This window comes from Salvelinus sp. IW2-2015, linkage group LG26 (genome assembly GCF_002910315.2).
Source record: "Salvelinus sp. IW2-2015 linkage group LG26, ASM291031v2, whole genome shotgun sequence".
Taxonomy (NCBI): domain Eukaryota; kingdom Metazoa; phylum Chordata; class Actinopteri; order Salmoniformes; family Salmonidae; genus Salvelinus; species Salvelinus sp. IW2-2015.
Window position 1 is genome coordinate 21,510,667 of NC_036866.1, and position 13,624 is coordinate 21,524,290.

General features: G+C 43.8%; 1 protein-coding gene across 1 annotated transcript in view; it reads left to right on the forward strand.

The window, feature by feature from the left end:
- The window catches only part of nrn1la (neuritin 1-like a), a 69,958-nt gene extending 57,835 nt beyond the window's left edge, over window positions 1-12,123 (forward strand). The window contains exons 2-3 of the mRNA XM_023970922.2: window positions 5,212-5,362; window positions 9,794-12,123. Coding sequence (XP_023826690.1) covers window positions 5,212-5,362; window positions 9,794-10,091 — 449 coding nt within the window. The 3' untranslated portion in view covers window positions 10,092-12,123. The remainder of the gene's footprint in view (window positions 1-5,211; window positions 5,363-9,793) is intronic.
- Window positions 12,124-13,624: the final 1,501 nt, after the last annotated feature.

The following is a 13,624-nucleotide window of genomic DNA, read 5'->3' on the forward strand; positions in this document are numbered from 1 at the left end:
CAGGCCAGTGTACACCAGTCTTCTGCGGCTCTCCTCTCTCATTCATATCAGCACTTTCAATGTGTCTCAGTCAATCTGCACGGGCAAATCTATATCTATCTATTCTTTCTTATTGAAAGCAGTTTTCAAATGTGGTTCAGTCAAACCGTGCAGGCAAGAGTAACCATCCATTCTTTCTCATTGAAAGGTATTCCTGCAGGGCTGTATGATGGAGCCTAGCATGAGATATCACTCCCTATGTGTCTGACAGATCAGCCAGATCATCAGCTTATTACTAGATGACACCTCTATACTTATCACAGATTTTACACGGATTCCAGATAATACTAGATTTTGATTGGTATCTAATTAGCTTTAGTTTCATAATGACAATTACGTAAGCGTTATATAAGTTACTATAGTAATTTCAGTGTTACTACACAGGTAAAGGAACAACTTATTGTAATTGGTTACTCCACTGATTCTCCAGCCATTTGAGTCAGAGCAAGTCAAGAGCCCTACCAAATGAACAAAACAGTCTGTGGAGAGTTTTTTTTACTATTACTTTCATATAATAAAGGGATTGAGGGAATACATTTGGCCATTTAATTAAACGCCTGGAGATAAGAATTTCAGTGGTGAACTAAAACCAACAACAGGTTACCTGCAACGAATAAGAGGACCCTGGGATTTGTAGTGCTTTATTATTTCCCCACTTCCTACTTGAACACAGTAAATAACACCCAGCTGTAGGAAGAAAAGTACAATTAGAACATTATATGCAGCAAAATGGTCAGCTGAACTCTAAGTCCTGTTTTATTTTTAGAGGTGTCACAAGCATTTGTGTATGGGTTTATCGAAATCTTTCAGAAATTGACACATGAGAAAGAATGGGTTTAATTTATTTTGATGTGCTCCCTGTGGGGAGTCTGTGCACCAAGTCTGCTAGTTCAGCACTGCACCTGCCAACAGCTGCATATTCATGAATAGAGATCGCGCGCTTGTCCCGAGAAAGACTCATTCTGCTGGGCGTGCTGGGCGTGCTGTCCAGACCCAGTTATTACAGTGGACTAAGTTATTACAGTGGACTATTACAGCTGGATCTTACCAAAAAATACTGTATTTTTATCTTGTCAATTTTTACGCTTAATACTGTTTTATGCTTCTGGAGATTAATTATATATGGAGTGATGTCAAATGGACCTTTATAAATAAAATATAATTCTGTTTTCCATTTATGTATTTCCTTCAAACACATAGTCATCAGCTACATTTTATGTTTCAAGGGAGCACATTTTTATTAATGGTGGTCTTTGATAACATATAACATGTTATGTTGGTATAGTATAGTTCAACTCATTATGCTGTTCTGTTTTACTCTGTATTATACAGACTGTACTTATCACGTTTCAGGTAAGACCCAAATGCAGACAATGTTGAAGTAACAGTTTATTAATCGAACAGGGGCAGGCTAAAAGCAGGTGAAGGGCAGGCAGAGGTCAGTAATACAGAGAAGGGAGGGCAAAGGTACAGGACAGCAGGCAGGCTCAGGGCAGGCAGAAGGGTCAACACCGGGAAAACTAGGAAACAGGAACAATCGAGAGACAGGAGCAGAGGGGAAAACGCTGGTAGGCTTGACAAAATAAAACGAACTGGCAACAGACAAACGACAAACAGAGAACACAGGTATAAATACACAGGGGATAATGGGGAAGATGGGTGACACCTGGAGGGGGGTGGAGACGATCACAAATACAGGTGAAACAGATCAGGGTGTGACAGTATCCCCCCTCTAGGGGCGCACCTGGCGTCCTACCTGGTTGACCGGGGTGCCGGCATTGGAAATCCACGATGAGGCCTGGGTCCAGGATGTCCCTGGCGAGGACCCAGCACCTCTCCTCCGGGCCATAGCCCTCTCAGTCAACCAGGTACTGGAACCTCCTGCCCCGAGGTCGAACCTTCAGGAGATGCCTCAGTGTACGCTGGTTGGCCGTCGATGAGATGGGGGAGAGAGGTAGTTGAACTGTGTGAACACCAGGGCCCATCTAGCTTGCCTGGAATTGAGGCGCTTGGCGGTACAGAGATGCTCCAGGTTCTTGTGGTCGGTCCACACGATGAACGGATGTTCCGCCCCCTCCAGCCAGTGCCTCCATTCCTCCAACGCCGTCTTCACCGCGAGAAGCTCACAATTCCCCACATCGTAGTTCATCTCTCTGGCATTGAGGTGATTGTGAAAMGATGTAGCTTGAGGTCCAGGGAAGAATGCTGGGACAGGACAGCCCCCACTCCGACATCCGAAGCAACGACCTCCACCACGAACTGACCAAGATGGGAGCTGTGGTGAAGCGATGTTTGAGATCCCGGAATGCCCGGTCAGCAGCTGGAGACCATGTGAACGGAACCTTGGGCGAGGTGAGTGCAGACAGTGGGGAAGCCAGGGTGCTGTAACCCAGGATAAAGCAGCGATAGAAGTTGGCGATCCCCAGAAAACGTTGCAGCTGCACCCTGGAAGTAGACTGGGGCTAATCCACCACCGCTCTCACCTTCCCGGGATCCATTTGTACACTCCCTGCAGCGATGATGTAACCCAGAAAAGGGATGGTGGAGTGATGGAACTCACACTTCTCTGCTTTTACAAACAACTGGTTCTCCAGGAGGCGTTGGAGAACCTGTCAGACGTGGAGCACATGTTCTTGGGTGGAGCGTGAGAAGACGAGGATGTCATCGAGGTAGACAAAGACTCCACGGGAATGACGGAGAGGTCTGGGGCAACTTCCGAGCCCCCAGGAAGACGTCCCAGGGCAGGTTGTGCTGACTTCAGGCAATGGGCGTGGCAGAACAGGCTCCAGCCCATGATGGCACCAGTAGACCAGTTAATGAGGGGATTGTGTCGCTGGAGCCAGGAGAATCCCAATACCACGGGAATCTGAGGAGACTTAATGAGCAGGAACTGGATAGCCTCACTGTGGTTCCCTGACACACGTAGGTTGATGGGAGTGGTGTTGTGGGTGACCCGGCCTATAGAGTGCCAGTCCAGCGCTCTAACGTCCATGGGAATGGAGAGTTGCTGAGTGGGGATGCCCAGCTAGGAAGCCAGAGTAGAGTCCAAAAAGCTCTCATCGGCCCCAGAGTCGATGAGGACCCGGAGAGATTTCGAGGGGATAAGGGGAAGATGGGTGACACCTGGAGGGGGGTGGAGACAATCACACAGACAGGTGTGACAGTACTGGATTTCCAGAAAAGCCTGACAAACTCCCCCGGCACCATAAACTTTCTCATTTGGGTAGTGACTCATTCCATTTTCCACCCTGACCAGCAATTGTGTGAGGATTATCAGGAGCAGTAATAAGAATAAGTAGCAGTGTTTTAAGCATCTCTGACTGGTGAGCATTGTCTTTTCCTGAATCCTTCCAATTACTCACCTTGATCTCTGTGCTCCACTCTCATGGCCTGCAGATATTTACCCTGGCTACAGGCCAGTTCATTACTGAGGCTGCAACTGGAAGAGTGAGGTTAATACTCTACATGGAAGCAAAGGCTCCACTGTGGTAGTTCTGATGTGCTGTTGCACCATGAGCCAAAGAAACTCCAGTAACAAGCCTCATGGAACATTGCTATAATGAGAGGAAAACGCAAGATTATACAGTGCCGTTGGCATCCAGTTGTCTATCTACTGTATGTCGTGGTAGAGACAGTATGGCTATGATGCCTGACACTTATAGAACATTTTCCCTGTATACTTTTGATATTGATACCACTTTAATTGTATTTTGTCTCATGACACCAATACTCTTGAAAGAAAATGTCTGCACAGGAAATCATTAGATTTCTAACCTTCAAGGAATGCATAGCTAGACGTGCACATATCTTTATCGATCATTATTGATGGGGAGGGGGGAGTTTGATAAATTATCAAAGTTAAAAACCAGAGTGTGGTGTAAATACACCCCTTATGGATAGAAAAGTAATTGAATGTTTTTCAATAATGTCCGTTCTTTTCCTCAGTCGTGTCTGTCTGACCTGAGACTGCCTGCTTTGTGATCCATGGATTCCCCCAGGGTCTGTCATGCTATCAAATATTTACATTGAGGCTCAAAAGCAGCCTAAGGCATCAGCATACACCAGCAACATGTGCTTACATGAAGAACCACTGGGCTGGACAACAGTTGTTTTTTGACCAACATAGGTGTCTCTTTTTTTTTTTTACTTCCTCAATAGAGGGCTCATATGTTCCTCTTCACTTCTCTTCCCTCTAGTTCCTTATACTCTACCTATCTCTCTTGACTGTATTCACACTTTTGACTATACCTCTCTGCAGGGTTTTAGTAAATGTTAGACCACCACTGCCAAACATTGCCTGAAATCCGTAGGTTTGCCGCAACAGAAAGAAGTCTTACCTATTAAATATTAAACATGTCCTTCCCGGGGGACCAGAAGAGAATTCTGGTGATCTGCTGTCTGACCCAATTACCATCCTCAGTTTTACCTCACTTAGTCCCACCGTTACGCTCTTTGAGAGTTCGCCTTCAAATGGCTGTATTACCAGGGAAAGAAGAAGTATGGGAAGAGAGAGGGGATAAAGAGATAGAGGTCTCTAAGGGAGCAGTTTCATCTTGTGGGTTCATGACTCACTTTTTCTTTAATATATATTCACACGGCTTACAGGCACTAATTGATTCACATTAAAAGGATTCATATGTAGCCTAAATGATCATGAAATTAAGTTATATCTGGGTCACTCACACTACAGCCTGTACCCCTCTGACATGCTTCAGCTAAAACATCCTTCAGGGCCACAATTATCTTTCCAAACATATTTTTCATACATGGACTTTCTGGAGTGTGCGCCTTGAAGGTTGGTTGTTCAGAGCGAGGCACTCAAACTCCATTAATTTGGAGTGTATAAAACCATGCTGTTTTCAAGGACTGAAGTACTCTTTCTGAAATAGCCTGAAAAAGCAACATAACCAGGTCTCTTAATGTTAGGAGAGTTAAAGAAAAATATATAGAAGATCCAGCTATAGAGGATCCAAGGTTGGTCAAGCCTTGTATAATACCGAGAACTTGGATGCAGCTTGTTTAAGTAACCAAACAAGTTCTTAGAAAACACTCAAAAGTCCCATGCTTGGCAGTGTTGAACTCTCCTGATGCTCATTTCTCCCCACTGTGAGCCAGGGATACAGAGAGTGCTGATGGTATACTGTATGTCTCTGTCTCTGTGTCTCCTTCCAGTCGTCGGCCCCTGTCCCAGCTCTGCTGCCTCCACCAGGAGGTGTCACTCCATCTATAAGGGCTTCGCTCAGTGTCTGATGGCTCTGGGGGACAGCCTGACTGAGAGTGCCCAGAAGAATGAGGATAGACAGGAGATACACACCATCTGCAAGTAAGCACACACATCTGTACACATACACATCTGTACACACGCACACACACACAATACTCTCATCTTTATYTTGTTTATAAACACACACACACTCCCACTTTGAAATGTGTAAATTGACGGAACACTGTGACCCATAATTTCATTACCATTGAAATATGGACTCCACCATATCTTTACCTCTATTTAATTCCCTCCAGATCTTTGTCCATCTCTATCTCTCTCTAACATGCTGACAGCTCTTCCCATTTGCTGTAGGCATAGTGGAGTACCTAATTAAAGATTAAGGGTCTTTCTTTACCCATCTCCGCTTTCCATTCTATTTATACATGATTCTGTAATCCATCTTAATATTATACCTTCCCTTCTGGAAATGTCTATGAATTTGTTGAGCAGTAATGTCATCGTCATGGTAGATGCTACTCCGTGCATCACCGCATCAAGCTCAACCCATTCCCAGACATATTGTTGCATCTGTAACTGGTGTGAATTGGCTAGCTAGTTTGCGGTGCGTGCTAGTAACATTTCAATTGGTGACTTCACTCGCTCGTAGACCTTGAAGTAGTTTTCAGGGAGCAGTCATGGCTTTTGTGGATCGATAGGTAACAATGCTTCGTGGGAGACATTTGTTGATGTGTTCAGAGGATCCCTGGTTCGAGCCCAGGTAGGGGCAAGGAGAGGGACGAAAGCAATACTGTTACACATAAATGTAGGAAGGTCCTATCGACAGCCTTAAGCCAGTTACTGCGTGGCTGCGTGGCTGGAGATACCCTTGGAATCTACAGGGATATAGTGGTCGTTACAATGATGTTGTTATTTTGGTTATATTCCTTAACACTAGAAAGGCCTCGACGCACCCCTCTTTGAGAAAATGAGCAGTCATTTTGACTCAAACATTCTAACGGTCTAATAAATACATTTCATATATGCTATCGGAAAAATAATAGTTTGGTTGTGTTTATGAAGGTCTTGGTTAACATCTGAATACGGAAAAACATCAGCCGATGTCACAAAGTGCTATACAGAAACCCAGCCTAAAACCCCAAACAGCAAGCAATGCAGATGTAGAAGCACAGTGGCTAGGAAAAACTCCCTAGAAAGGCAGGAACCTAGGAAGAAACCTAGAGAAGAACCAGGCTATGAGGGGTGGCCAGTCCTTTTCTGGCTGTGCCGGGTGGAGATTATAACAGTACATGGCCAAGATGTTCAAACGTTCATAGATGACCAGCAGGGTCAAATAATAATAATCACAGTGGTTGTAGAGAGTACAACAGGTCAGCACCTCAGGTGTAAATGTCAGTTGGCTTTTCATAGCTGAGCTTTCAGAATTCGAGACAGCAGGTGCGGTAGAGAGAGTCAAAATCAACAGGTCCGGGACAAGGTAGCACGTCCAGGTTCCATAGCCGCAGGCAGAACAGTTGAAACTGGAGCAGCAGCATGACCAGATGGACTGGGGACAGCAAGGAGTTTCCTGGCCATGGACCCAAAATATTGATGTTTTGTTCCCCGAGCCACTTAGTTATCACTTTTGCCTTATGGCAAGGTGCTCCATCATGCTGGAAAAGGCATTGTCGTCACCAAACTGTTACTGGATGGTTGGGAGAAGTTGCTCTCGGAGGATGTGTTGGTACCATTCTTTATTCATGGCTGTGTTCTTAGGCAAAATTGTGAGTGAGCCCACTCCCTTGGCTGAGAAGCAACCCCACACATGAATGGTCTCAGGATGCTTTACGGTTGGCATGACACAGGACTGATGGTAGCGCTCACCTTGTCTTCTCCGGACAAGCTTTTTTCCGGATGCCCCAAACAATCGGGAAGGGGATTCATCAGAGAAAATGACTTTACCCCAGTCCCCAGCAGTCCAATCCCTGTACCTTTTGCAGAATATCAGTCTGTCCCTTATGTTTTTCCTGGAGAGAAGTGGCTTCTTTGCTGCCCTTCTTGACACCAGGCCATCCTCCAACAGTCTTCGCCTCACTGTGTGTGCAGATGCACTCACACCTGCCTGCTGCCATTCCTGAGCAAGCTCTGTACTGGTGATGCCCCGATCCTGCAGCTGGATCAACTTTAGGAGACGGTCCTGGCGCTTGCTGGACTTTCTTGGGCGCCCTGAAGCCTTCTTCACAACAATTGAACCGCTCTCCTTGAAGTTTTTGATGATCCGATAAATGGTTGATTTAGGTGCAATCTTACTGGCAGCAATATACTTGCCTGTGAAGCCCTTTTTGTGCAAAGCAATGATGACGGCATGTGTTTCCTTGCAGGTAACCATAATTGACAGAGGAAGAACAATGATTCCAAGCACCACCCTCCTTTTGAAGCTTCCAGTCTGTTATTCGAACTCAATCAGCATAACAGAGTGATCTCCAGCCTTGTCCTCGTCAACACTCACACCTGTGTTAACGYGAGAATCACTGACATGATGTCAGCTGGTCCTTTTGTGGCAGGGCTGAAACGCAGTGGAAATGTTTTTTGGGGATTCAGTTTATTTGCATGGCAAAGAGGGACTTTGTCATTAATTGCAATTCATCTGATCACTCTTCATAACATTCTGGAGTGTATGTAAATTGCCATCATACAAACTGAGGCAGCAGACTTTGTGAAAATTAATACTTGTGTCATTCTCAAAACTTTTGGCCACGACTGTAGGTATGTACGGCAGGACCAAATCAGAGAGATAGCTAGGAGCAAGCCCATGTAATGCTTTGTAGGTTAGCAGTAGAACCTTGAAATCAGCCCTAGCCTTAACAGGAAGCCAATGTAGTGAGGCTAGCACTGGAGTAATATGATCAAATATTTGTGTTCTAGTCAAGATTCCAGCAGTCATGTTTAGCACTAACTGAAGTTTATTTTGTGCTTTATCCGGGTAGCCCGAAAGTAGAGCATTGCAGTAGTCTAATCTAGAAGTGACAAAAGCATGGATTTGCTGTTATATAGACTTATTAAAGAAAAGTCAAGGTGGGGGCATYACATAAACATTTATATTTGCATTTTAAATTCATATTGAGTCAAAATGACTCAATCTCTTCTAGCATTAAGGTACCAATTAAGGTAATCCTGCCACTCAGTCAGCACACAATTGCATACAGGTAACTGCCCAAATAATGGAAACACTTGAGAGATACAAAGTATATTGAAAGCGGGTGCTTCCACACAGGTGACAATGACCCTATCCACAGGGCACAAGTGGTCACTGAATGGTTTGATGAGCATGAAAACTATATAAACCATATGCAATGGCCGTCTCAGTCACCAGATCTCAACCCAATTGAACACTTAAGAAGATTCTTGAGTGGCGCCTTAGAGAGCGTTTTCCACCACCATCAACAAAACACCACATTTTGGAAATTCTCATAGAAGAATGGTGTTCCATCTCTCCAACAGAGTTACAGATATTCTTAAGTCTATGCCAAGGTGCTTTGAAGCTGTTCTGGATCATGGTGGCCCAACGCCCTATTAAGACATTTTATGTTGGTGTTTCCTTTATTTTGGCAGTTACCTGTACACGTATGTGCAGTGCACATTGACACAAACACACCCACACACACAAATGCGCACATGCACGTGCACACACACATTCACACACTTCCCAGGAATCTCTCAGGGACCAGTAGAAAGGCAGTATTTTCCCTCCTGGATAAAATTCTCAGATTTGCATCTAGGCCACTGTCAGTATTCTCTATGGAATGATAGGAGAGCTTACTGTGAGTATAGAATAGAAATGAAGGGGAAATCTGCCATTATTAGAACGGGTAATGTCATTGTTTCCCTCAAGCTTGGTTTGTGTGTATCTTTATGTGTGTTTGTTTATGCATTAGCATGCAGTGTATGTTTTAGATCAAGTGTTCAATCTAACACCTCAGCAATCCTTTATTATTTTAATCAGAAAAGAGACTGCGGTCAGATTTAGCTAACAAGCTACCCTTCACCTGCTGTTACTCTGCTGTTTTCTACTGCACATGTGACTCTGGGACTTTGCAAGGCTGCATTTTGCTTCCACTTTGTTTCACCCATTCCCCTCAAGGTCTCCTGTGTGTATGGTAAACAGATGCACCTAAGCCCCCAGCAGATGTGCTGTTTTAGGGTTGAGTTTATACTAAGGGGGCATATCCAAATACAGTGCAAGTTTAGCCTTTCTGCACTTGTACCCAGGGAATGTGAATCTATGATGTGTCGTGTTACGGGCATATGTTGTGTTGGACCAATCTGCTTCTGCCTGATCTCCTCCTTATAGATTTACACACAGCCCTTCCCATAGCAACCAAATAACTACAACCATGGTTTCATGGGGGATCCTTTACTGTATCACACAGATGAATAATAGACAGTGTCTTGAGCTACATTGTTATACCTGGTTGTTAGAAAGATATGGACATATAAAAGTTATTCTAGAACTCAAGAGCTATGTGACCATCTCTCTCCCATCCCCTACAGGTCCTGGGATGAGTTTCATGACTGTGCGAACGTGGCGATGGCGGGCTGTCCTGATGAGGCTGCTGCAGTCTGGGAGTCTCTGCGACAGGAGTCCAAGAAGATGCAGTTTTCTGGTAACCTGTATGACATGTGCTCCAGTCGTAACCAACCAGCTGGCACTGCTGATGCCCTGAGCCCARCCAACCAGGAAGAGATTAACCAGGAGTCTCTAAAAGCACACACCCACCATCTAGGTCCCTTCTCTTTCTGGTTGCTCTCCTTATGTCTGTCCCTTCTGCTGATGTTGGCCAAGATATAGGCACGATCAGGGTGAAGGGGAGGGAGGAACTCATTGAGGACATGTAAAAATAAATAAATAAAAGGATAATAAACTTGAATATTTTTTGTGTACTAAAAATGAGTTGCATATATTTCAAGCTGCATGTTCAGATTGGTGGCTCCTCATCTGTAGTGTATTCATTTCATACACACATTATCTCTCTAACTCTCTCTGAAATACTCTCCTCCTTTTCATCAATTTAAGAGTTGGATAGTATGGTTCCAGGGGGATGCTGTCTGGGAGAGCTGAGGGTAGAATGTAAATGAGCAAATAAACCTCAAACATCTAGAACCCAAGACAGATTATTCAAGCCTCACCAGGCAAGGCTTAACAGCAACATCTCACACATAAACCTGCATCCTGAAGTTTCCTTCAGGTTGTTATTCAATCAGAGAGCACTGTGGGATGTTTTGTAGCATTAAAGGCTTAGCCAATTTTTGTTATTTCGTTTGGGACTCACTGAGGATTACAGAGAGAATTACTCAGAGTAAAACCTCTGGAACAATAGAGCTTACCTGCAGACAAGCATAATGAAATATACCCAGCTCATGGCAGTTTGAATGTTAAGGACTGAAGGCTTGGATCYCTGTGTATTCACCCAGTCCGGGTCTATTTAACACAGTGTTTATGAACAGATAAACCACTTAACTTACATGAAATCACTTCTTGTCTTGGTCAAGTCTAGGCTGACCTAGAATTATATTTAGTAATTTGTGTTGAAGAAATATGGACGAAGGTGTACATAATGGAATTTATTCATATGAATATTTATGTACATATCAAATGGCACATCGATATATAGTATCAAGCCTTTTGATGCTGCAGGAGCCTGTGCGTAAACGGAGACCATGGTGAAATAAGAACGTTATAGAAAGAAGAAAAAAGGTTTTACTCAAAAGGACTTTCATTTTATTAAAGTAAACACCATGAGGATAACCCCTGCTTGACTCCCTGACATGAAATCTTAGCTGCGTTTAAAACCTAGTTTTAATTGAATGTAGGTCTGAGATAAACTACCATGTTGGAAATGGAATATACCTTTTCAATTTATGTTTTCTATTGGCTTTGCTCTCAACAGCTTTATCGGTCAATTTGTATTTGCAGTGGATTTGCATTTTTAATTGGAAATTAATCTTGTTTGCTATTGCAGCAAGTTTGTGTGGAATGGTCAGGGAGGCAGTAGTAAACTACAGTGAGAACTTGAAGGAAATCAATTTTTATCTTCATTGTAAAATAAAGGACATACAATATATGAAGTAGATTTAGTTGATCATTAAATAAATGTAAATATTCAAAGAATATTGTGTTGCTATAACAACAGTTAGCGCTACAACATTTTAGGTTACTGGATAACACATTTTAGACTGTTTGCAAACTGAGGACTTTATTACTTATCTGAATTTCAATAAATTGTGTGTGTGTGTGTGTGTGTGTCTCTGTGTGTGTCTGTGTGTGTATGTGTACGTGCTTGTGTGCATTGTGCCAGTGTAATAACACTTGGTGAATGAAAGCAGTAGCTATGCCTTTTATGTCAAAATACAGTATGGAGACTCTCCCTTATCTTGCTTTACAATAAGCTTTTTCATTCTTGTATACATCAGCTCATAAGCATCATTATTCTTCACATATATATAATGTTACTGTACCTACATTGTATACTTCTGTACTAGCAGTTATGCCGGGGCGYCAGGTAGCCTAGTGGTTAGAGTGTAGGGGCGGCAGGTAGCCTAGTGGTTAGAGTGTAGGGGCGGCAGGTAGCCTAGTGGCCAGTAACCGAAAGGCTGCTAGATTGAATCCCCGAGCTGACAAGGTATAAATCTGTCATTCTGCCCCTGAACATGCAGTTAACCCACTGTTCCCCGGTAGGCCGCCATTGTAAATAAGAATRTGTTCTTAACTGACTTGCCTAGTTAAATAAAGGTTAAATCAAAAAATAATAATAATGGAACAGTTGTGTTGTGTTGCTTGAGATGTTGTATGATGTGCACTCTTTCTGTTTATGATATGTTGAAAAGGAAGAAACCATTGTGTCTGTAACCTCATTGTATATTCACCATACGTCTCTCAAAGATGGAAGCAGATGAAACAAAGGGTGCAAATTCAACACATTCCTCCCTTTGAAGTTGTGATACTGTCATACTAAAGCAGCGTTTCCCAAACTCGGTCCTGGGGACCCCAATCATAAGTACAGAGTTTCCATAAACTTCACAAAGCCATGATGGAAAGTATTCAGACCACTTCCCTTATTCTAAAATGGATTTWAAAAAATCTCATCTATCTACCCCATAATGACCCCATAATAAAGTGTTTTGAGATTTTTTTTGCATATTTATAAAAAATATATAAAACGGAAATACCTTATTTAAGTATTCAGACCCTTTGCTATGAGACTCTACATTTAGCTGAGGTGCATCTTGTTTGCATTTATCATCTTCGAGATGTTTCTACAACTTGACTGGAGTCCACCTGTGGTAAATTCAATTGATTGGACATGATTTGGATAGGCACACACTTTGACAGAGTATTTTGTGTAGATTTTGTGTAGACAAAACATGACAATGAAATCAATTTTAAGGTCCCACGGTTGACAGTGCATGTCAGAGCAAAAACCAAGCCATGAGGTCGAAGGAATTGTCCGTAGAGCTCCGAGACAGGATTATGTCAGGGCACAGATCTGGGGAAGGGTACCAAAAATTGTCTGTAGCATTGAAGGTCCCCAAGAACACAGTGGTCTCCATCATTATTAGATGGAAGAAGTTTGGAACCACCAAGACCCTTTCCTAGAGCTGGCTGCCTGGCCAAACTGAGCAAWTGGGGGAGAAGGGCCTTGGTCAGGGAGGTGACCAAGAAGCCGATGGTCACTCTGACAGAGCTCCAGAGCGCCTCRGTGGAGATGGGAGAACCTTCCAGAAAGACAACCATCTCTGCAGCACTCCACCAATCAGGCCTTTATGGTAGAGTGGCCAGACGTAATCCACTCCTCAGTAAAAGGCACATGACAGCCCGCTTGGAGTTTGCCAAAAGGCACCTAAAGGACTCTCAGACCATGAGGAAAAAGTTTCTCTGGTCTGATGAAACCATGATTGAACTCTTTGGCCTGAATGCCAAGCGTGCTGTCTGGAGGAAACTTGGCACCATCCCCACGGTGAAGAATGGTGGTGGCAGCATTATGCTGTGGGGATGTTTTTCAGCGGCAGGGACTGGGAGACAAGTCAGGATCGAGGGAAAAATGAACGGAGCAAAGTACAGAGAGATCCTTGATGAAAACCTGCTCCAGAGTGCTCAGGACCTCAGACTGGGGCGAAGGTTCATCTTCCAACAGGACAACGACCCATTAGCACACAGCCAAGACAACGCAGGAGTGGCTTCGTGACAAGTCTCTGAATGTCCTTGAATGGCCCAGCCAGAGCCCAGACTTGAACCCGATCTAATATCTCTGGAGAGACCTGAAAATAGCTGTMCAGCGATGCTCCCCATCCAACCTGACAGAGCTTGAGAGGATCTGCAGAGAA